Source organism: Spinacia oleracea, chromosome 1 (assembly GCF_020520425.1).
Source record: "Spinacia oleracea cultivar Varoflay chromosome 1, BTI_SOV_V1, whole genome shotgun sequence".
Lineage (NCBI taxonomy): Eukaryota > Viridiplantae > Streptophyta > Magnoliopsida > Caryophyllales > Amaranthaceae > Spinacia > Spinacia oleracea.
This window is the reverse complement of record NC_079487.1, coordinates 106,658,711-106,683,757: the sequence shown is the minus strand read 5'-3', so window position 1 is coordinate 106,683,757 and position 25,047 is coordinate 106,658,711. Positions and strand designations below refer to the sequence as shown.

At 35.8% G+C, this 25,047-nt stretch overlaps 4 protein-coding genes across 5 annotated transcripts; 2 read left to right on the top strand and 2 right to left on the bottom strand.

Annotated features, from left to right (window-relative positions):
* On the bottom strand, positions 1-4,376 carry LOC110801163 (uncharacterized). The gene is made up of 3 exons (XM_022006489.2): positions 4,121-4,376; positions 670-728; positions 1-582 (listed from the first exon to the last, which is right to left on the bottom strand). Exons 1-3 carry the CDS (start codon positions 4,220-4,222, stop codon positions 213-215), a joined length of 531 nt encoding a protein of 176 aa, XP_021862181.2. The 5' UTR covers positions 4,223-4,376; the 3' UTR covers positions 1-212.
* Positions 4,377-5,630: 1,254 nt separating this feature from the next.
* On the top strand, positions 5,631-7,592 carry LOC110801185 (uncharacterized). Of its 2 annotated transcripts, none has more exons than XM_056838702.1 (4): positions 5,631-5,692; positions 5,940-6,140; positions 6,878-6,920; positions 7,116-7,592. In XM_056838702.1, exons 3-4 carry the CDS (start codon positions 6,879-6,881, stop codon positions 7,389-7,391), a joined length of 318 nt encoding a protein of 105 aa, XP_056694680.1. In that variant the 5' UTR covers positions 5,631-5,692; positions 5,940-6,140; position 6,878; the 3' UTR covers positions 7,392-7,592. The 2 variants fall into 2 exon arrangements, with proteins under 2 accessions (XP_056694680.1, XP_056694678.1); XM_056838700.1 differs by having other exon boundaries at positions 7,074-7,592.
* On the top strand, positions 7,451-11,232 carry LOC110801149 (uncharacterized). The gene is made up of 7 exons (XM_056834418.1): positions 7,451-7,843; positions 7,938-8,030; positions 8,123-8,806; positions 8,912-9,049; positions 9,155-9,232; positions 9,661-10,919; positions 10,995-11,232. Exons 1-7 carry the CDS (start codon positions 7,451-7,453, stop codon positions 11,230-11,232), a joined length of 2,883 nt encoding a protein of 960 aa, XP_056690396.1.
* Positions 11,233-11,242: 10 nt separating this feature from the next.
* On the bottom strand, positions 11,243-14,598 carry LOC110801146 (protein FAR1-RELATED SEQUENCE 6-like). Its single transcript, XM_022006473.2, has 3 exons — positions 14,545-14,598; positions 12,353-14,057; positions 11,243-12,174 (listed from the first exon to the last, which is right to left on the bottom strand). Exons 1-3 carry the CDS (start codon positions 14,596-14,598, stop codon positions 11,243-11,245), a joined length of 2,691 nt encoding a protein of 896 aa, XP_021862165.2.
* Positions 14,599-25,047: the final 10,449 nt, after the last annotated feature.

Genomic DNA, 25,047 nt, shown 5'->3' with positions numbered 1-25,047 from the left:
TGGAACTAAAAAGGTAATTTATTTTCTAAAATTGTTAACATCACATCAGTTAATACATCAACACTTCAATGTTCTTTTTTTCTACATTCGTGACAAGCTTAATCCTCACATTTGAACAAAGGCTACCCCCAACATTCTTCACCCATTGAAAAGACATAATTTAGAAAGGAAAAGAAAAGAAAAGAACAAAGGTTAAAAAGGGGGATTCTCTATTAAGCCCCTTTCCTCTTCTTAGATGGTGGCTCCTCTTGCTCTTCATCATCCTCTTCTTCCTCTTCTTCTTCTTCCTCTTCATCTCCACCATCCTCGTCATCATCATCATCGTCGTCATCTTCATCTTCCTCATCTTCATCATCATCTTCTTCTTCCTCCCCTTCAGCTCCTTCCCCGTTGGCCTCTGGCTCATCCTCCGCATCCCCTTCCTCGTCGTTCACCTCCTCACCTTCCTCATCTTCACCACCTTCAACGCCAGCCTTTTCATCATCACCTTCATCGTCGTCGTCATCGTCAGCATCATCTTCATCCGCATCTTTATTCTCTGAATCAGGTTTTTTTGTATTGTGGAATTCAGATCGTGGAAGCCTGCATAGACAGACATTGATATTCCAGTTATATGAACGTACAGCCTCATAGTGACAGAAATAAAAATGAATTAAGGGTTTAACTGACCATTTGAATGAATTAGGCTGCTGTGGCAGCACAATATCACCTCGTGGCAAAGATCCTAGCTGAATCGGACAAGATTACCAAGGATGTGCGTGTCAGTTCAGGAAAATAAAAATACAATGATAATACATGAAGATAGACAATAGTTGGACACTATATCAAGAATCAAGATTAGCTAGGATTTGAAGAATTCATTCAAAGTAGCATAACTTGAATCAGGCCCAGCACAGTGTAGACCTGATCTGCTAACCTATTGTTCTATTGACAATCGGCCAACTTCTCATCAGGTAGTCTCGGGCAAATTCCTCTTTGGATTATCGCACATATGACAGTTGCGGAGCATTTGGGCCAACGAATCCTCAATTCAGGTTATCAGAATAAAAAGATTACATAACTGAATTGCCTAGATTTTCCAATCAAAGCTAATGGAAATCGACTTCACCTGACACTGTAATTTTATCCCATGGTATGGATCGTCTTCACTCATTAATAACCTATTGTTCTGTTTGGCCATCGTCCAATTTCTCATCAGGTAGACTCAGGCAAAATCCTCTTTCGATTATCAGTTATCACATTTGTGACAGTTACAAAACATTGGGACCAATGTATCCAGATTTAGGTTATCAGATTAAAAAGATTACATAACTGAATTGCCTAAATTTTCCAATCTAATCAAAAGCCAATGGAAATCGACTACACCTGGCATTATAACTTTATCACATGGTGTGGATCCGCTTTACTCATTGGTAAACTAATTGAAAAGACTTGTGTGGATCCGAACTCAATATTAAACCCAAAAAAAGAACAGCAAACAATGAAACAAGGATGCTACTGGAAGCGTTCAGAACTTCAGCTCTAAGAAAATTCAGTTCCATTAGCATAATTACATAAAGACCAATTCCAAGAATCACCATCTTCATCATTCCAAATTTCTCAGATAAAATTGGCTTGGCTGCAACTCTAATCAATACAATCTCAAACCAAGGCTAGGGCCTAGGGGCTTCATGTCACATCAATTTAACATCACAGAAGCAGTGACATATCCATCCAAGGGAAATCAGGGAGATCACAGATCTCCTCATCCATACATCATTACTCCACAACTTAATAGCCTGCCCTCCCTCTATATCACAAATCACAAAGCTAACCAAGACTAATCCGATCAAGTACTGCATAGTGACCATGCTTACCCTAATGTTTGCTTAATGGTTGTACAACTTCCAAGAAATTGTCACTTATCAAATAGGAGCTCACCACCTATATTTTGACTAGATATGAAAGCAGGTAGGCAATCCTATCTCCATAAATTGCTCGTTGTTGGCAATCTTGCATGCAATTTTGTCACGCAACCAAAAATAGAAATGATAAGAACAACAAAACTTGATGAAGGTTCTTTCTGTCTAAGTCCTAAAGTAAACCCTTACTAAACTGAGTAGACTAAAGGAAACTTTAGATCTTCAACTTTCATCCTCTAAGAGGTTAAGTGCAGGACAACCTTCGAATAATCCAGCCAAAGATACAGCTGCAATTACCAGACAATGCTACAAACTTTTGCTAAAGAAGTAAACATATCACAACATGACTTCAAGTCTACCCGCAAGTGTGGTAATGCAACCTAAGTGCATCAAAATATTGACTACCGTTCTTGTCATTGTCAAAATATAAGTTTGGGTCCAATAAGCTTAAATTAGCTCAGATAAGGATTAACGAATTCAAACAAGTTAACAATAACACTAATATTTTTAAAAACAATTCATGTAAAAATTTAGTTCACAACAAATAATCTCATATCAAAGAGATAAGAAACAATGATAAGTTCATGAGTTTCATGACTGTTTTCATGGCTGCTTGAGTTCTGACTCTGACCGCGTGTGCACGTCACCCCTACCCTAAAATAAAGAAACAATACCCAAAAGGATAAACTCCTCTTGGTACAACAAAAAGAAAGAGAATATACAGAACCCCCCAGCGAGCACGAGTCAATTGAGCTTCAAACATGATTGAAACCCAGAAAAAATCTCAGCCTGTGATTACTTAAGACCCTAAAATCTTGTTGATAATCCTCATAAATATAACCCATTCTCCATTTACTCCCACAGCTGAAACATAACACGGGGAATAAATATATACTGGTCCACTGGATGACAGCTCAACTAACAAAAGGAAGAACATCTATTTGAGAAACCATTAATCAGTTTGTAGCTTGTACACCCATATACTCAAAAATAGAACAGATACTACACACCCCTTTCATGAATGGTTAAATTCTTTCATTAACGACTAAGAAACAAGAAGGATTTTCCTCTAAGAAACTATGCCAAGACCAAAATAAAACACCATCCATTAGCTCGAGTATGTCATTATCTACACATCCATTAGCTCGAGTATGTCTATATCTACAGGATGCTTCACCTTACTAGCTCACTTTGAGACCTCCACTGTTCCCCCAGTATGTCATTATCTACACATCCATTAGCTCGAGTATGTATACCTAGAGGGAGCTTCACCTTATTAGCTCACTATGAGAGTATGAGACCTCCACTATTCCTCTTCGCAATTTCTTACAGACTATAAGGAGCCAAACCAATTGTCTGACACAAGTTTTAATGACAACAAAAACCCAAACTTTTAGCGACCTGCATAGAACTCAGTTGTTACCGAAAATAGCCAACTCAGCGGCTCCAGTAACCTATAGGCTACATCAAACCTCAAAACCACTAAATTTTCAGGTATTTATCAAACCTTCATGAAAACTACTTGTACCGCAAACATAGACAAGAAGCAAAACTCCATGACCCAAGAATCAAGAAACCCCGTTTAGAGGAGCTCAAGTCCTGATCCCATTTTTCCAAAAACAATCTCCTTCAACTGTCTACAAAACAGGGCACAAGGAAACTTTGACCAACACAAGGCCAATCAGTTCCATCTTCCTTCCTCAAAACAATAACATTCTAAACCAAACAAAAACCTCAAAAATATTTACATGCTATCCACAAATGTTAAAATTCCCACAAATTTTCTTACTAACAATACCCGTAGACTAAATTAAAGTTAAAACATAAAATTTGAAGACTTTTGGCATGTAAATCATAATACTATTGCTCAGATCTGCACCCAAATATTACAAAACAAATACCCACGTTATTAAATTCCCTTCAAGTTTATATTTATAAAAACAACAAAATAATTGAATAATTCTACCGGCTAAATTTATAAAATTAAACAAAATTGCAGGAAAAAAAATTATATTAAAACACACAAAACCCAGCTTGAGTTAGCAGGAGCTAGAAATGTCACTAAATTAAAGCAAAAAAGTACTGAATTTTGCAATTAATTATGCCCAAAATTAGCACATAAAACATGAATTTATGCAAACAAAATAAATACATTAACAAGCAAATTAAGCTAAAATTGAGGTGGAAAGGAGTGAGGAGTGAGGAGAGAGAAATGATACCATAGCTAGGACAAAGGAGAGAGAGTGAACAGCAACTGCAGCAACAGTCTCCAGCACAAAACTCCGTAAAACGACATCGTTTGAGCTCGGCATCATCTCCATTGCAAATTCCTAAGAAGCTGGAAAATTCGAAGAGAGAGAAAATGTTGGAGAAAGAGAGAGAAGGAAAGCTCGAAGGAATAAATTCTTGGACAGAATTATTAAACCCTAACTAAAGGGGAATCGTATCAGGGACGAACAAAAAGGGGGTGAAATTAGGGTTTTTGAGATCTTTCTATTTTAAGTTTTTTAACCCCTTTTTTATTTTTGTTAATGTTACAACTTACTAGTACGTTTATTAATTACTGTAATTTGCTCATTTTAGAAACTTATCAAGCATGGATTACGAAGTTCTCGATATTATTTTCAGTCGAAATAAAACATTCGGAGTATTAACACAGTCATGGATTAAAAATATTTATATTATATTGAATTGTACCATCTTTTATGTTGGTTTTGATTATTGTCGAATATGAAATACCCTAAATTTCTTCTTAATAAATTAATCAAAACTTGATATTTGAAAACTATTGCATACATATTAGTGACTAATATGAACCTAACAAGATATTATTTGATTAAAAAAATAAATTATTATAGATTATTGGGTGCTCGTATATTAAAGTTTTGTTAAATTGAAAGATCAAACCAGACAACCGATCTGATCATATCGTATAAAATCCAAATCACAATGTATACCTTATTTATGAGAAAGAGTACGATGACAACAATGGATAAGAGTACAAATTAATAACATCAATCAAAACATGATCCTCTTATTATGTGTTGGATTTTTTTACTTCTTTTATTATGTACTACTTCCTCCGTCCTTTTTTATTTTTGACATAGTATCATGCACGTGATTTAACAAATAATTAAGAAGTAATATGGACAAAGATTTTTTTTTACTTAAACAATGCAAATTTCGTTTATTAATGTTTTTAATTTTATCAACACATAAGGAAAAATGAGAGTTGTTATTTAATGCTTAGATGAAAAAGTATGAAAGATTTAAACCCAGTAAATTTAATTGATTAAATAATCAATGGACTCGATTTTTGATTGAGTATGATGAACAATTATGTTGTAAAAACAAATATTTCAAACGTAAAGATTAAAATGAAATAAAAATAAAACGAAATACGAAGTATATAAGGAATAAAAATGGAGGAATGGACTCATGGAGTATCACTTTTTATTGGACAGGTAGATTTTACTACAAACATTAGTAAAAAAAAAAGTTAACAAATGAATTGGGCCGTGGATTAATTTCAACGGCTGCGATCGAATGTGATGATATATTGAGGGTTTAATTAGCAAGTGAGTAGAAGCGTGACATACTATTACTGACATAGTGACATCAATGTAAGAGTTCGTAGGAGAAGTCACATACTCACATATCAAGCGGTCCCCACCTACATTTGTTCTTGGTTGGAGTTGGACAGGAAGCTGTTACTCCGTAGTATTTTACATATGAGGGTTTCTGAGACTCTACCAACTAGAGTCTTTGAAGACTATACCAAGGGTATAAAGGTAAATGCAGGTATGATGGTGTTTGGCCCACTTTCAATTTCTTTCTCCTTTTTATTTCTCATTCTCTCTCTAAAATCAGCTTCAAAATTCAAAATTCAAAATTCAAAATTCAAAAATAATAATTTGTTTTCCTTTTAATTATTTTGGGGAAATATTGTTGGCAACTGTAAATTGTAATAACTGATGTAATAAAATTTAACACCCAACTTTTCACTCTCTCTCCTAAAACTTACCTTGGAAGCTTCAGTTCTTGCAGTTCGTCTCCCGCTCGTTTCGTTTCTTCTCCCTCCAAATTCGGAATCATCAATCGATTAACCGCCTCCCATTCTACAACTTCGTAACTGCCGTAAAACCGCCGCACTTCTTAACTGCCGTCCCGTACTATATAATTGATAGGAGGTTGAAGTTTTTTCTTGCGAGAGGAAGTTGGTGAATTGCGAAATCTCAGGTAAAGAGTTAATCTTTATTGAAGAATATTGTATAGGTATTCTGCTGTTATAATCTAGGGTTCATTTCGATTTTGGGTAAAAATCTGATTTTTATTAACAATAATATAATTAGGGTTTATAATTATGGATTTGGTATGATTTTTATGCAATTCTGATATAAGTTGGTGATTATTATGCAAGTTGTATGATTTCTGGAATATAGAAAGTGTTGATTTTTTACATAGTTTGGAAATTTGCATGCTATTGTAGTTGGAAATGACTTTGTACTCTGTAATAAATATTCTTTATCTGATTCAAGTTAGTAATGAATTTGTAGTCATAAATCTTTATCTGAATTATAGTTATAATACGTATTAATTAGATGGTTTGGAGTGGGTTCTGTTATAATAAATTTGATTAATAATCCTGAGGTACAAAAATTGTTCTTTAATTGTTATTCTGATTTCTGCTTATGTTGGTCAAAATGTTCTTAAAATATGTTAATGTTTGTGTATTTTGTCATGAATATCCCAAAACATGGTTACTCGTTTATTGAATTGTTATATAAATTGACCAAACGTAGGGTTTAATATTGCTTATATTTGTTATGTTTTGGTTATGTGTTCATCTGTTGCTTCTTATTCAGTGTCGTATTTGTTTGGTAATGCCTAGCTGTTCTGAAAGTTCAAAATCCTGAAGTAATTGTTAGTTCGTTATTCAGTTTCTTATTCACTTTATTGGCCCCTTGTAATTTCAGGATGGTCTTCAAAAAGGGTCACACCGGATCAAATAAGCAATGGGTGAGTGTTGTTAAGTGTTGTTTATATAATTTTATGATAGCCATATAATATTTTGGTTGGTATTACTTAATATTGTATATGTCTTTTCATTAAATAATCATGAATATGTTTGTGCATTACGTAATCATAGAATTTGTTTTCGTATATTAGCAGAAATTTGCAATGAATGAAGTTTTTAAGGATAAACCTCCCCAGGTACCCGGCACTAGTAACCGTAAGAAGTATGTGGAACCGGAAATTGATGAAGATGATGAAGAGTACGAGGAAGATCTCGTTGGATCAGGGGATGATAGTGAAGATACACCATATGAAGAGGAGGGTGAGGAGTTAGAGGACGAAGAAGAAGACGACGACGAAGAGTATGTAGATGAGGATGAGGATGAGGGGGAAAATGATGTTGGTGTAAAGTGTAAGTTGAAAAATCAGGGCAGGAAAACGGTAATGCTAAAGGAAGGCGTCCTGTTGTTGTAGAGGAGGATGATGAGTTTTATGATGATCTTGAAGTTGATGCTCGTGCTGCTAAGTTGAAGATGAAAGAGCGCAGTAGGAAGTATGCTAAGAGCAGGCGTTTAGCTAATGATGTAGAGGATGAAGGAAATGATGATGAAGAGGATGACGAGGAAGATGGAGAAGCTGATGTCCGTAGAGTGGGGAAGAAGCATCCGAAGCATGTTGGCCAAAATGTTAGGCGGTATCCAGAAGATGAACAACATGGGTTGAGGAAGAAACATTTGAAGGTGATTAGGAAGAGGCGTCGTGGGGATACTGATGACGAGGAAGAACAGGGGAAGCCTGTGAAGAAGAAGTTGTTGCTAAAGAAAAAGGTTGGTAAGATTGTTGATAAAGAGCGTAGAAAAGGAAAGTCTCCTCTTAAAGATAAGGGAATGACTAAGAGAGGCAAGAATAGGAGAGTGTTTCTGCGGGTATGAATGACATCTATACCGTTATTTTAATATGTATTCATTAAATTAGTATCAACTAGTTGTTTAATAATATGTTGTTGTACCCTCTGATCAGGTTCCAATCCCCCAACATCCAATATCTAGGGGTGAATATGCCAAGTGTCATGATGTTGTAGTTGCTACCCAAAGGGCTAATTGCGATCGCAAGGTATATGGTAATTTAATTCTTGAGATTATGATTATGTGATTGTGAAGCAGATATTATGTTAGGTTCTGACTTACTTAATGGCATGTTGGTAGCAACCGAGTGTTATATGCCGCACTGATGCTTTCTCAAAGATCATTGCTGGATTTGATGACTCTAGAAGAGCCTGTGTGCAAAAAATGGGGTTTGGAGGATTGTTGGAGTTGAAAATATCCAAGCTTCCGAGGCAGCTTTGTTATTGGCTGATGACCAGATTGGACGGAGTCAACAGTTATCTGGTAGGTGGTGACGGGCATGTGTTGCCGATCACACCTGGCCATTGGGAAGATGTGTTTGGTTTGAGGAACAGCGGGCTTCCCGTCCCTGAAAAGGATTCTGATTTGCCGGCTGGAAAAGCTCTAGTGTATGCAGTGAAGTATGGTGAGAAAAACCCTGCAAACAACAAGACCACAGTACTGATATCCAACGCAACTCGCGTGTTGTTAGGTCCCTTGGACAAGCTCGGCAACTTAGTGCCGCTCGCAAATCAACGTCAAAGGACTGAGTTCATGGAGAACTTCATGATTGTGCTAATGGGACAGATTCTTTGTCCTTCTACTGATGGTGCAAACATGTCGACGAAACTGCTAGGTGTTGTATGTGTTGCAAAGGACGCAGATCAGTATAACTGGTGTGAGTTTTGTCACAAATGGCTGCTAGACTACGCGATCACATGCCAGCGGAAGCTAGAAGTTCAGGGTTATGCGGCTGGGACTGGTGGTTGTGTTTTGTTTTTGTTGGTGAGTGCTCTCCTGAAATTGACATTTAATAAGTATGTTCATTATAAGTGTTGTATGTTGTAGTCCTTTTCTGGCATGTTTTAATTAGTTATCCATTTCTGGCAGGTTTTTTATCTAGATCGTTTATGTCGGCTTCCTGTCCGTTGGGACGAGTTCCCCAGACTAAAAGTCTGGACTGAGGAGGAAGTGGAGAAGGTGAAACTTCATGATAGGAAGCCTACTGAAGACTATGGGAGGTTATCGGTGTGTATTCTCCTGTGATCAATATATGTGGTGTTTGTTGCTTTAAATATGACATTGTTATTAGTACTTCTTAAATATATTCTTGGTTTTATTTCATTTCAACAGACGGTTGATGTTGTTTACCGGGAGCCCCATCCTCTATTTGGAGAAAGAAGGCCATTGGCAGAAGAGGTTGCTGATCTGGTATGAGTAGCAGTAGTTTGATATCAATTTTTCTGGTATTGGTATTAAACACATTCTATATGCTGTTGTTTGAAGGACGATATACAAGTGTACAAGTGTAGCTTCAGAAAGCTTATAATAATACCTTGGGAGGATTCTGTAGTCCAATGACAATGAAAGAATGGTGATTCTTTCATTTAAGGACTGCTTAATCCCCCAAAGTATTATTGTGAAGTCTTTTAAAGCAGATGAAAGACTTATGAGTGTCATGGTGGTTAAGAAATTTGGTACACCGGACTGTGTACCAAATAATAGAAACTGGAATATATTTGTAAATACTGAACGTGTACCAAACGGTATTATTTGCATTTTTATAGACTGTTCATTATTAATAATATTGTGTCAATGTATTAGACTAAAGCGTCCTATTTGTTTGACCTTGGTATTAGGTTATGGAAAGGATGGCCCCCTTACTGCAAGACCTCCGTGCCGTGATACGAGAACAAGTAATCATACGCAGGCTGGGGGCAAAGGAAAGTGTTGCTGAAAAAGATCCCTCCCCTGGTGTTGCTGAAAAAGATCCCTCCCCTGCTAGCAGTTCCCATCGCCAAATCAGCGATAATGCTTATATTAACGTGGATGGTGAGCCAATGGCGGTGGATAAGTCGGTCAACAAGGTCCTGAGTGAGTTAGATGTCATTGTACTGGAGGAGGATGAAACAGACAATGTGCAACACACAGTGGAACAACCATTGGGAGGTGAAGAAAATGTGTTTGTGAATTACCAGTCCTTGCCTGTGGAGCAGCCCGTGTTTGAGTTTCTGCATGTTCCAGCAGTGGTGGCCGTGCAGAATGAGCCTATGGAGGAGGCAGAGCAAGTGCAGCAGGCCCCCCCACAACAAGTGGTTGAGCTAGTGCAGCACTTGGAGGCCATGCAGAATGAGCCTATGGAGGCACTGCCGCAACACGAGCCACAACAAGAGCCACGTCATGAGCCTGTCCAGCAAGGTCATACCGAGGGAGACCAAGGCGGACCACAAGAAGAAGGGCCAGTGGTGCCTGTTGTGCAGCAAGAGGCAGACCCCCAGGGCCCAGTAGAAGAGCCACCACAACATGATTTTGTGGAGCCACAAAATGATGTTTTGGAGGACCCCGAAAACGAAGATGAAGAAGATGAAGAGGAAGGTGATGAAGAAGGTGGCGAGGAAGGTGATGAAGAAGATGGCGAGGAAGATGATGAAGAAGATGGCGAGGAAGGTGACGAAGATGAAGAAGATGTTGGTAATACCGCGGATCAAGATAAACCTGGTGATGATGATGATGAGAACCAAGGAGCAAATGGTGGTACAACGGGTCCGGTTGCGGGTGAAGCTGAAGGTGCAGATAATGCAGAGGGTCCGGGTGCCGATGGGACCGAGAATACAAGGGGTGGGGGTGAAGGTTTGGACCATGGTGCTGTTCATGGTTCCAATCCTGAAGATTTTGATGGTGCTGAACCAGGTGGTGATGGTCAGGTGAGAACAAGAATAAAGGCAGCAAGGCCTAAACCTAGTCCCAAACCCCGCACTGCGACAAAGAGATCCCGTAAGCCTAGTGAGAAGGCAATAGCAATGAGAACAGCTCGTCAACGACTAGGTATTAGAATGACGACGGCAGACAGTTCTATTTTGAAGTACGTAGAGGCTTACGACACCAAAAAGAAAGCAGGGTATGTTCGATTCTCTAAAAGATGATAATTACCCCACTGTTTGTTGAAATCTACTAAATCGTTGTTGTTTTGCAGAGGGGCTATGTTGATTGAATGTGATGGGAACGACGCAAACCAGCAGATGTGTTACTCGGTTGTTCACCCCAGGTCCTATGTGAATTCCCAGTATGTTCGTACAATTGCATATCTCTACAACCGGGAGTGGGCTAGTGAATTTCCAAAGAGTTGTCGCAGACTTATGCTTGACTCTATGTTTGCAGTGAGTACTAAAACTAGGTCTTTAATATACGTTATGTTTGATCCAGTTTATTGAATGCTAAATCCTATGTTGGCAGCATCCAGAGAAGACTGTTGGGAGGTTTGTTAACAGACCCAGGAGTTAGAGGAGCATCGCTGCTCTTTCTGTTGCCAACAGAAGCAGCACCACCGCCTTCGTTATCGCCCACTGCTGATGTAAGTACATCGCTCTCATCCAAACGTAGCACAGTTTTCTGAATCATCTCAATAACAATGTCCATTTTTTGCTCTGCGAGGGAACCACGCAGAGCAACCGGTTCTATGGCATTCATAATTTTGTCGTATCGCTTAACTTCCTCAGTCTTCTCTGGATCATGATACGCAACCTTGACAAGGGTGTGCTTACGTTGGATATCTTTCCTCCAACGATCAACAATATAAGCGGCAGGTACTGTTTCCACATTCTCCACGTCCAGTACCTTGATTATATGCCGGCACACTATGCCATGGCACTCAAAGTGTTTGCAATCACACTTCGCAACTGACGTTTCTTTGTTGAAGAGTACAACATATGTACGCTTTCTACCAGACAAGGATATTTCCTTCTTCAGAAACTTGGACCACACCCACACTTTGTCTGATAAAAGGTGTTCCACCTCCACGTCAGAAATCGGTTTCGAACTTATGGGGGAAACATAGCATACGCGCATGCACTGTAGCTGAACTTCAACAAACTTCGCGTCCGTGTATATCTTCTGAAACTTTCTTTCCACAGCAAACTCACCCACTAACGGTCTACTGAAACGACTACAGTTCACATCCGCAGCTCTTTCATCATTCGCCCTACTTTCCATTGCCTTGCAATATCTTGGAGCAAACTGATACAACCTCGTGTTCTTCTTCAAGTAGCCGTCGAAAAAACTATTTATGCTCTCCACCCTTTGAGTAGTCTGCATACCTGCCCAAAATATATGTTTCACATAAGCCGGTATCCACATTTCTCTCTGGTTGTACAAACCTGCCAGGGATCCAAAATGTAAGAGACAAAGTCTGCATTTTCATAAATCACAATTTGAAGTACCAACTTCTTATATATATAAGGGAGTACAACAAAAATATGTACCAAACAACACAAATAACGGAGTTTGGTACATCTACTTAGCACATGAAATTCAAAATTTTGGAAATTAACATACCTTCAAGCCACTTATAGCATTTCTTTGTCTCCTCCTTTGTGTCGAGTTTAAATGTTTTGATAGCAACCGCCCATTGCTCCTCAAACTCAACAGGAGTTAAACTATTGTATATGGCATTCTGTAACGCAACTTTTATTTGGGGGAAATCATTCAACGACCCTAGTTTCCGGCTAAACTTCTGCATTATGTGCCACATGCACCAGCGATGTCGAGTTTGTGGCATTGGCATTGCTATCCGAATCGCCTTCCTCATTGCAGCATCTTGGTCAGTCATCATTGCTGCTGGCGCTTTTCCCCCCATACAGGACAACCACGACCGAAACAACCACACAAATGTCTCTGCATCTTCGTGGGATAATAAAGCACATCCTAATAATATGGTCTGCCCATGGTGATTTACCCCAACAAAGTTCGAAAACGGCAACTCATACTTATTTGTGAGGTAGGTCGAGTCAAAGCAAACCACATCCCCAAAATACTTATACGCTTCTCTACTACGAGCGTCAACCCACATAACGTCCCTCAACTTCCCTGATTTATCTACGCGGTGCAGATGGAAATTTTTTTGGTTGTCCTTGGTCATTCTATCTAAATAGTTTATCATTGCCGCAGCATCTCCGTCTCTAAGCCTCAATCGCATCCTCTTATTCAAAATATTATGCATATCTTTTTTGGTAAACCCAATATTCTCAACCCCGTTCCGTCTACCAGCTAAGTTGTTGAAAATCTGTGTAATTGGCGCCCCTGAATCATGATCATTTACAATCTGATTTAAAATTGTATCAGTAATTTTCTTCACCCTATACATCGATATATGATTAGACTTTGTAGGTGTTGGATTGTGATTCACGTGTTCGTTTACAACACTCTTCACCACCCAACTATTATCCTGCTCACGAGCACCATACAACATAGCAGGGCAATTACACTTTTTGGACTTCTTCTTCACAAGTGGATCCAAGGCCAAACTCACTTTTTTCCCATTGACCATGCGCCTGTAAGTGGTTCTTCCGTAACACTCGCACCTCCACACATAAGTTTTTAGGGAATTTGATTTCCCATTTTCTTGTTTTAATTTGGGACAACTTCTTCCCCCTACACAGACTACACCAAATCCTTGTTGTTCCCCATACAAACGGTAATAGTTATTCATACCTTCCCAACTAGGAAATGACATTCCAACTACAGGGCTGGCTAATGCAGGGCCTTCTCTCCTCCTTGTAGGGGTTGTATACACTCCAGAAATATTTCCTTTCAATCCACTACCTTGTCCTACAGCATTACCCACACCTTCTCCTACTAATGAGTCATTTTCTTCTCCATCAACATCATTTTCAGCTTGATTTTCAGCATCAACAGCATTATCCTCTTTAAGGTCATCGTCATTACCCATGAAAACTTCCTCATTCAAATCTTCTCCCACATCCAGTTCCTCATCATAATCATCCCCACTATCATAATCATAAGATTCATAACCACATTCATCTTCAGCGTCTTCTTCATCCACCTTTCTGTATCCATTACCATTTTCATCGGCTAAATCTTCACCACTTTCATCGGCTAAATCATCACCACTTTCATCAACACCTTCACCACTTTCATCGGCTAAATCATCCCCACTTTCATCAACACCTTCATCACTAGATATATCACATTGTTCACCCAACACTTGGAATGTCATTTCATCCAGTTCACTATCATCAGCCTTGGGGAACATGGAAGTTTAAGTTACCAACAGCACATCAAAATAATCTAATACCAAATTCACATTGTTCACCCAATACAAACACTATACCAAATTGCAATATTCATAAAATTGATATGATTAAACAATACCAAATAAGTTAGATCATATTAATTTTCCTATACCAACTTACACTTTTTAATCAAGTTTGGTTTTACTTGGTACAAACACTGAAAATAATTTCCATAATTTCCATCAAATTTAGAGCGTATAAATGTCATCATTATTATATATTAGTTATCAATTCATTTACTCGTACACCAACGAAATGATTTTAATTAATGTTTCAACTATGTATGTACTAATTATCCCTAATAATACACATTTACAGTTGCCCCAAACCCTAAACCCTATTATTGATTAGTAATAACAATAATTAACAAGAAAGAACTGATGTAATATCTGTTGTGTATGGAAACATAAATATAATTAATTTGTTCATCCATACCTGATTATCTAGCTGTAATCTTCTCCTTCCGCCGCCCACAGCGTCTTTCGCCATTGATAACACAGAGTTCACTCACAGAACGGTTATCGATAGATTTATTGAATTCGAGGAGACTAAATCAAGAGTTCCTCCATCGATTGTTTTGGGATTTTTTTGTGACAAACCCTCATCACGAATCTAAGGGAATTTGAGAAATTTGAGTTCCAGAAATGGTTGATTGTATCAGATTGATGAAGAAGAAGAATATGTGGATTACAATTCACCTTGTTTTTGCCGCCAAACAATTGGACTGGAATTTTGGCGCTTTGGACGAAATTTTACTTCTCTCACTAACTTTGAGTTAGCGCCAGGTAATATCATGGTTTCCTTTTTTTTTTTCTGTTGTTTTTGCCCCACTTTAAAGTTTATTATTATTATATTCTTGGTATAGTTTTTAAAGCCTCTAGTAGGTATAGTCCAAGACTTTCTCTTTACATATACCCAAAGGGTACTAAATACTTCATTGGTTGTTTTCACTTAAGCAATCTTACATGGGATTAAAATTTAAATCTAAAATAGCATTATTTTAAATATTTGGATGATTAATATTATTTTAATTTTTATCTAATATTTATTTTAAAATATATTTAATGACATGGTCATCCTATGTGGCACTCCGAAATCTATAAGACTTAGGAAACCTACGATAGGTAGAATTGTATAGAAACTTAGGAAACCTACAATGAATAGAAGTCTATATGACATAGGAATCTAGTTTGTAATATAAATAGAGGCGTACACTCATGAATAACAGGAGGCAAATCAAATATAGTTTCCCCCATATTTTAGCAAGAGGTTTAGGGAAGAATTTGATCATCGATCTAATGGAGGAAAGGAATGGAGTTTTAGCACGGAACATTGAGCTCATAGTTGGGTACGAAAAGAAGCTGCGGGAAAGTGCTGAATCTGTGAACACAGCTGAGGAACTCACACGGAAATTGAACATGGAGCTTTATGTTGTAAAGCGTGAAAAGGATTTGCTTCAGAAGTCTGAGAAAAGAGCTCATGAAGAAATTGATGATTTGCGTAAGAGGGTATACAGACTCGAAACTACTTTGGAAGCCTTACTAAATAAAGAGCAATGAAGATTGAAAGACAACGTGCTTAGGTTTTCTAAGTCCTATAAACTTCTGTAATCTATCTCATATTCATATGATATTTTATTCTATAGGATAGCTATTTTGATTCTTGTTTTAAAGTACGTACGGTGTTAATTAAGATAACTCTATCTCATATTTTGGAGATGTTGATTGTTGTTTTAACGTATGTGTTAAGATTGTTATGCATTTATGTGTAGTTATGTAATAGTAATATGCAACTATTTTATTTTAAAAAATAAATAAATTGCGAGATTAATTTTGGAAGTAGAGGAACAATTTCTTTACATATACGCAAAGTAACACGTTCGTTTATAAATAGGTCATTGAAATTATAAGCAAGTTACTTCATCCATTACACTTATAAAGGGTTGATTATCCAAGCTAATTAATAAATAAATAAATAATTAGATAATTAAGGTGTTTGTATGAAAATCGAGCTAATTGCTTATCCAGTTATCCAAGCTAATTTTAATTAACATCATTAACGTTATTAAAAAGTTTATCAAATGGATGACTGATGTATGTGGCTACCAATGGATGTACATGTCATCTTATTCTTAATCCCATAATTGACTCATTTATCATCTTGCAATTATCAACGTTAATTACTACTTATCTTCTTTAATTATCTTTATCACCCTATGTCATTACTATGACTTTTCCCTTTTTTTAATTATAATATTGTACCCTAGGCCTAGCTTGTTTAATTTTTGTTTAGTAAGGTTTATAAAGGGTTGATATGTAATCAATCTAAGTATTACTACGTATGTAGCTATAGTCTCAAATAATATTTCAGATCACAACATCTCTATCTTGTACCTTGGTATACTTATAATCAACCCTTATTTACCAAATTACTCCCTCCGTTTCTTTTTTTTTGTATCCGTTTTCATTTTAAGCGTTTTATATTGTTGTATCCATTTAGAATCTATTCTATTTTTGGACATACATTTTATCCTAAAATACCCTTACATTTCTATCTAATTACCAAAATACCTAAAGATTCTACCCATATTCCCACCTAATTTTCCCCACCCATAATATTTAATTCTTTTCCCTTCCCCATATACCCACTCTCTCACCTCCTTTATCACCCATCATTATCACTCCTCTCTCTTACCTTATTTCTTTATTATTTTCTCACTCCTTTATTTATTATAATCTCTTACACCCAATCATTTCTCTTACACCCAATCATTACACTTATACCCATACAAACCAATATTCCAATTTTATTAAAAACCACACCAGATTCCAAATGGATACATCAAAAAGAAATGGAGGGAGTACGATTTAAAGCACCTGTATTTATAATTTTTCTTATTCCATTCGAGTTTATTTAACTACATTTATCATTGTGAAATTCTGCTAATTTTCTAATTTGTGTTTTACGTGTTACATAAAGATTCTCCCCATTTCTTTTAATCTATATTACTCCCTTGTTCCTTAATGTTCTTCCCACGGAAGAATTTTTTTAGATTTTTTCCAATGTATAAGAAAATAACATAGTCATGTTGGGTCTTGTTTGATTCGTTTCAACGAATACCTTAACAATATGAAATTTTTATAATTTTTAATTACACGGGATTAGAGATAGATTTGTCTCAATGAATACCTTAACAATTTAAAAATTTTATAATTTTTAACTACACATGATTAGAGATATTAAGGATATAAAATGTGCATTGACAAATGTGCCAAAGGAAAATTGGAAGAACATTTAGGAACAGAGTGAGTACTATTTAATTTCTTTTAGAGGTTGAAAAAGAACCCTACATGTATTTTTACAAATGTTGATAGCTATAGTCGTAACTGTCGTATGTCTTAAGTATTAACTAGTTTTTGGGTCCGTTCGATGAACAAGTAGGTTATATGTTGGTAGTGTAATGGAGTTGAAAAGTTCTGTTGTTTTTAAGCAGGTGTTAGAAGGTGTTTAACCCAAATGACAATAATAAAACTTTACGACCTATGTAGTCTTGTCTTTTTAATCATTACATTTTTCTACGTATGTTCATCTCCCCTGAAAAAATAGACCCACTTTAAATCACTTATTACCACCAATAACATATCATTTGTACAAAAATCAAATAAAATTGTTACACTGTACGACTATACTCATGATATCCAATTAAGGGAAAGGCTTAACAAATTCTAACTATTAAACTATGTTGACAAAAAATTTCTTATAGGAGAACTAAATATAAGTTCTCTAACAACAAAAATATACAAATAAACCACCTAAAATTCTCAAAATGTTGAAGACGATTTGCCCACCTTTAATCATTTTTACATAGAAACCATACATTATAATATTCTCCTTCTCTACAAAATGAATTGCAACTAATTAAGCAAGAAAAATAAACAACATATATACTTCCAATATGCTTAAGAAAAAACCAGAACAACGTGCAGAGAGAGAGAGAGAGGGGTGGGGGGGGGGGGGGGGGAGGTGGTACTACAACTTGAATTGCATGCATGAAAATAAAAAATCAAAATGTTGAATTAAAACACCCTATATATAACCTCCTACCGTTTCAAAAAGGATCAGTACAAAATTCTACTAGTGGGAGGTTAAATTTTGAATGAACTCTACAGGAGAATGAGATAAGATTTGGGGATTGAATTAAATTGACATTGAAAATAATTAAGGTTGGAGAGTTAATGGATGATGAAAAACGGGACTGTTGTTTAGGAATAATCAAGTTGATTATCGATACTAATTTTTGGTACTCCATCCATCTCATTTCTATATTCCTATTTCTATTTTGAGCGTCCCAAAATTAAGAAAAGTCAAGAACAATGTGCTTAGAGAGAGAGGGATAGCGCGGGGTGTGGGGGAGAGAGGTGGTAATACAACTTGAATTGCATGCATGAAAATAAACAATCGAAATGTTGAATTAAAACACCCTATAATATCTTGTCGTTTTAAAACGGACCAGTTAAAAAGTATATTAGTGGGAGATTAAATTTTGAATGAATGCTACAGGAGATAGGTAGAAGATTTGGGGATTAAATTAAATTGACATTGAAAATAATTAAGGTTGGGGAGTTAATGGGAAGTTGAAGAACGGGAATATGAGGTAGGGGACGGTTGTTTAGGCAAAATCAAGTTAAGTATTAATCCTAATTTTTGGTACTCCCTCCGTCCCATTTTTATAAAAAAAAATTCTATTTTTAGCGTTCCAAAATTATGGTCATGCATGTTTCTATTTTTGGCCATTAAATTTTCCACTTTCCCAAGTAATATATTAATTTAAAATGCATTGAAAATCCAACAAAACTTTTCCCCATGTCCTATATTTCAATTCTTTATATACTATATTCTCTTTTCTATGTACTATATTCCACTTTATCATACAAATCAATTATCAATGTACTCCCTCCGTTTATCAATGTACTCCCTCCGTCCTTTAATACTCGCATCGCTTTCCTTTTCAATTCGAGTCGTCCCTTAATACTTGCACCGCTTTTATAAATGGAAATTTTTACCAATATTATATTATTTATCAACATACTAACCCACCTACACCCCTACTCCCTACAAAAAAATTCATTTAAAAATTTACAACCCCACTCACCACTCCCCACCCCTTACACATTTCCCACTAACTATATTAAAAAAACAACTCACCATCAGCTAAGATCAAGATTAGCGCTAGTATAAGCTAAGACTTCCACGTCATTTTATTTATTAATTTTTATTAATTTTTAATTAATCAGATTCTTGTTGAGACCCTTTCAAACTTAATTTTTCCACTTCACCCCTCGTACTCATTCAAGACTCCTCAAACTTATGAAAATAATAAAATAAAAAAGAATAAATAATAATAATTAAGATTGGATATACTGTTTAAACGTCTTAAGTAGAGTCTTGGAATTCCAAGACTCTTGCTCAAACTTTTGTCATACTCTTCCACTTAAATGGGAGGTCTTAAGTTAATACTCAATAAGACTATTGCTCATACTATTGCTCAGACTACCGCTAATCTTGCTCTAACGCCCATTAAATTAATAAGTCAATTCAAGTGTCTTAACCTCCGAATCGGTCAAACCGGTGCGAGTATTAAGGGACGGATGGAGTACTATATTCCAATTTTTCCTGTACTATATTCCATTTTTCTTAAATCCCGTGTTTTTAGTCAACATGGGTATAAATATGGGACGGAGGGAGTATAATTCTAATAAATTAAAGAGACGGAGATTAGTAGTAGTATACTACATGAAAACTAATGGCAATAAAGTGGCCGGAATAATGAACAAATTAATAAGTTATGGACACGTGTCTAAAATTAATAAGGTATGGACACGTGTCTAAATACTGAGAACATGAACAATTAGCAAAAACAAAAAATAAATAGAAAAATTAATAAGGTATGGACACGTGTCTTCAAGATGGTGTTCTTGTGTGTCATTGAAATGATGATGGTTATGTTTTTTAAATACTAGGTATTGATTGATGATACTAGATTTTAGCCCGTGCGATGCACGAATTTCATTAAATCGTTAAGTTAAAATAAAAATCCTATTACAACTGCTATATTTTAAATATTAGATTAAATTAGTGTTTGATTTTGAATTGAATTTCATTATTTATTTGTTTATTTTAGTTATTAGCGTGTTTGATTTTGGATAGAGTTGTATATATAAGTAAATAGTTAATTAAAATATCTACGTGACACCTAATTATTTATTTACATGGCACTCGACCTTTTTTATTTCAAAAACAATTTAGAAATCTTATTGGCCGAAATCATTAGATTTCCTATGTGGCGCTCTAATATTGGATTAGTGTTTGACTTTGGACAAATTTTTATTTTATATAGGTACGTTAGTGTTTGATTTTGGATTAAATTTTATTTTAGATTTATTTTTACTTATTAGAGTATTTGATTTTGGATGGAGTTATATATATTATTAATTAATTAATTAAAATATCTACTTGGCACCTAATTATTTATTTAGTGTTTGACTTTGGACAAATTTTTATTTTAGATTAGTGTTTGATTTTGGATTAATTTTTTTTTTTAGATTTTTTTTTTAATTATTAAAGTATTTGATTTTGGATGGAATTGTGGAGTATTAATTAATTAATTAAAATATATACTTGACACCTAATTATTTATCTACGTGGAACTTGATTTTTTTAATTCGAAAATAAATTAGAAATCTTATTTTTCATTGGCCGAAACCCATAGTAATCCTTGGTGGCGCTCAAATTTTTCATCAAATATGCCTCATTTATATATAATATATATACATTAGATTAGATTGTCTACCAGATTTCATAAAAAGTTATATTTAGACTAGATTTTAGCCCGTGCGATGCAAGGATTCTATTAAATTGTTAAGTTAAAGTAAAACTCCTATTTATATTAACTGTTATATTATAATTTTGGATTGAATTTTTTCATTTTATATTTATTTTTTAATTATTAGAGTGTTTGATTTCGAATGAAATTGCATATGCGTAATATTAATAATTAATTAATAAAAATATCTACGTGGCGCCTAATTATTTATCTACATGGCACTTGACATTTTTAATTCAAAAATAATTTTGTAATCTTATTTTTCATTAGCCGAAACCATTAGATTTCCTACGTGACTCTCTAATATTGGATTAATGTTTAATTTGGATTGAATTTTATTTTAGATTAGTACGTGTTTGATTTTGGATGAATTTTATTTCAGATTTTTTTTAATTATTTGAGTGTTTGTTTTTATATGGAGTTGTATATATTACTCCCTCCATTCCTTTTTGTTGTTCCCATTTCCTTTTTTGGCGTTTCTTTTTGTTGTTCCCCTACTGAATCTTTACTATTTTTGGCCATAGTTTTTTTACCAATTTACCCTAAGATTCCCCAATATTTACAAAAAATACCCTAAGATTCTACCCTTTCCCACCCACTTTTACCCCACCCACCTTATTTAATTATTTAACCTAACCCTACCCCCCCTCCCTTTATTACCCATCCCTTTCATCCCTCTGATTTCACTCTCTCATTCTGATCTCTCTCTCTCTCATTCTGATTTCTCTCTCTCACCTCTTCGGATCTCTCTCTCTCTCTTATTTCACTCTCTCTCTCTCTTAAAATCCCTCCCCTGTTCTTGAGAAAACCCTAGGTTTTCCGCCTCTGATCTGGGTTTTCCTCTCCAAATCTCACAAATCTGAAACGTTTTTGCCGAAAAACTTTCATACAAATTACTCGGATTGATTTTCCGATCAGATCCCCTCTATTTTTGTCCCCTTTTTGGTCCCTAATCGTCGCTGATCTTTGTTTTTCTGGTACGTTATGGGTTCTTCTTTTTCTAGAACTCGAGGTGATTCTGGGGTGGGAACTACTGGTCAAAGAATCCCCGATTCCAACTGTGATTGGGGATCCAAGTGCAACTGTCCCAATAACGAGCATTCCTACTCCGCCGAATATAAAAACAATCTGTATTTGGCCCAAAAAGAAAATACGAGTACTCGAAACTATTTGGAAGAATGGTTTCGGAAGAGGGAAGTGGAGCCAGGAGAGGAGGTTGAGTCAAAATATGACGATCGGAAACCCACTCCCTCAGATCTGCGTTTTTTCGGTGAAGGAGATTCCGATGAGGTATTACTTTTGATTTTTTGCGATTTTTTAAGGGTTATTGATGTCGGTTTTAATAAAATGGTTTGATGATTGTTTGCATGTGTAAAAAAGTGGGATTTGATAAATGTTGGATTTATTTGGAGTATTGTTCATTAAACTCGGATTATTTTTTGGATAAGTTGGTCCGATTTCCCATTGCATGTGTTAAAAATGCAGATCTGGTATTATTTCGAAATTTAAAAGAATTTTTTGGAGATCTGTTGGATTCATTCGGGCTTTTTATGTTATTCTTTGCTCTGTTTTCTCATTGCATGTTGTTAAAATTGAGTTCTATGGGTATTTTGTGATCTGTTTTTTCATTGCATGTTGTTAAAATTGAGTTCTGATTTTATTTGGAGGTATTTGGAAATTATTTGAAGAAAATCGGAATATTCCTGTGTTTTGTTGATCTGATTTCCCATTGCATGTGGTTAAAAATGGGATCTGGATGTATTTGCTCTCATTTATCTCATTGCATGTGGTAACCATGGTGATCTGAAATTATTTGGAACTTTATTTTGAGTTGTTTGATTAAATCTGATTTTAATTCATGGTCCCCTGTTATTTTATGAGGGCACTAATCATGTTGTTTGTCCCCTGTTGATTGCAAGGAACCAAGTGGGTCTGATTCATTTGATCTGGTGTATGTTGGAGAGTGTGAAAATGAGAATGGTGATGCTGTTGGGTCTCCAGGACAACTTTCATCTGGTTATCCCTCCTCAAAGAAAGGAGGGAAGGGAAAAAAATCGGCTTCAGCGTCTGATGATGCTTAGATAAGTCTGTCTCCTTTCTCCCTTTTTTCATTTTATTGAATGCTGGCTAGCTGTGGAGTCATAAGGTGGATGCCAACAACTGTGATCTGTTGTTGGCCAGGGGTGTTGTTGTTTGGATGATGATGTTGTGATTAGTTGTATGGATGTTGATGTTAGATATTGATGTTATGGAATTGATATTGATAATGATGATTGGATGATGGTGTTTCCATATGGTTATGAAATTTTGTGGAATGTTGTCTGTGTGATGAACATGATTTGATGGCTTAATGTCCCCTGTTTTATGGTATGTTTTGTGTATGATAAATATGATGCTTTGGTGAGTATGAGATTTGATCAGTATAACTATGTTTTGGATTAGTCAGGGCATGAAATGATCATAATTTGGGGATAGGGTTTGGGTTATTTCAGTCCTCTCAGTGTGGCCTGGTGTTGAATGCTTAATGTCCAAGCATGTCCCTTTAGGATACAATAATGTCCCTTTATTTGTTGTGATCGATGATGAGTCTTTTTTTTGCTGAGGAACAAGTCCAACTAACCACAAATGCTCGTGCTGCCATTAGTATCAGTAATGATATTTCTCGGGCGCTAAGTGTTTGTGGTTTGGAGTTGTTTTAATGATGCTTGGGGACATTCTGAGATCAATATTAGGAGGTTTGTGATCTTCAATGATGTGATTGTTGATATTCTGAGATCTTTGTTTTGATAATTGTCCTTTAACTTCTTTTGTCGAACGGAGTGAATGTCATTTCACACAATGGAATGTGAATATCAATCATTCCGTTCGGCAGAAGAATGTTAAAGATATGATAGTATTGAAACTACTTGATCAATGATGTGTGTCAATATGTCTGAGAAATGAAACCCTACATGTTAATGATCTGTTTAATGCTTCATGTCCCATGAATCAGTGGAGGTCTGTGATGAGTCTTTCATTTGATGAGGTTCAAACCCTATGTTTTGATCAGTTCATGGTGATCTGATGCATTGTTGATTGTTATTGTTATGCTTGATCTGTGATGAGTCTTTCATTTGCTGAGACTCAAACCCAATGTTCCAATAACACTTGTGCACCATTAGCATCATTGATGCTCTTCCGGAGCTAAGTGTTAGGGGATAGGGTTTGTGTCAATGATGCTTGGGGACATTCTGAGATCTTATGTCAGGTTAGACAGGAGAGGCAATTCATGTATTGCAAAACATGTATAATGTGTTTCTGATATTCAATGATGTTAGTGTTGATATTCTGTGATGTATGTGTTGATAACCTGAGATATTTGATTCTAAACATGTCCCTCACCACCAATCAGCAAAGGGAATACAGATCATGTCACATCATTGATTGATCTAGTATCCCCTTTGGTGAATTGGTGGTGAGGTTGTAAATCATTTAGAAACAAATCTGTCAATGATGTAAAACAACTTAACTGAGAGTCAATGATGTTGCCTTGTTCATTGCTTCCTTGTTTTTACTGCTTTGTTCTTGTTTCCTTGTCCATTACATCTTTTGGCACATCGGCATCCAATTGGGAAGAATTTCCATCTGAAAATGATGTGATATGCATTCTTTCCATTTGGATGCCGATGTGTTTAGAGATGTGATGTGATAAAGTTTTTGTACTTATGCCTTGTGATCTGTGATGAGTCTTCATTTTATGAGTGTCAAACCCTTTGTTTTTCAATCAAACTCATGCACCATTAGCATCCATGATGTTTTTCAGGAGCTAAGTTTAATTGGAAAGGGTTTGATTCAATGATTTTTGGGGACATTCTGAGATATTTATGATTCTTTGTTTATGTGAGGCATATTCCATGTGTTATCAATGATGAATTGATTGTTTTTGTCAAAATTACATCTTTTGACGCATCGGTTTCAGAATGGGAATAATTTCCATCTGAAAATGATGTGATATTATTATTTATTTCCATTTTGAAGCCGATGTGTTTAGAGTTGTGATATTGCAAATGCTGCCT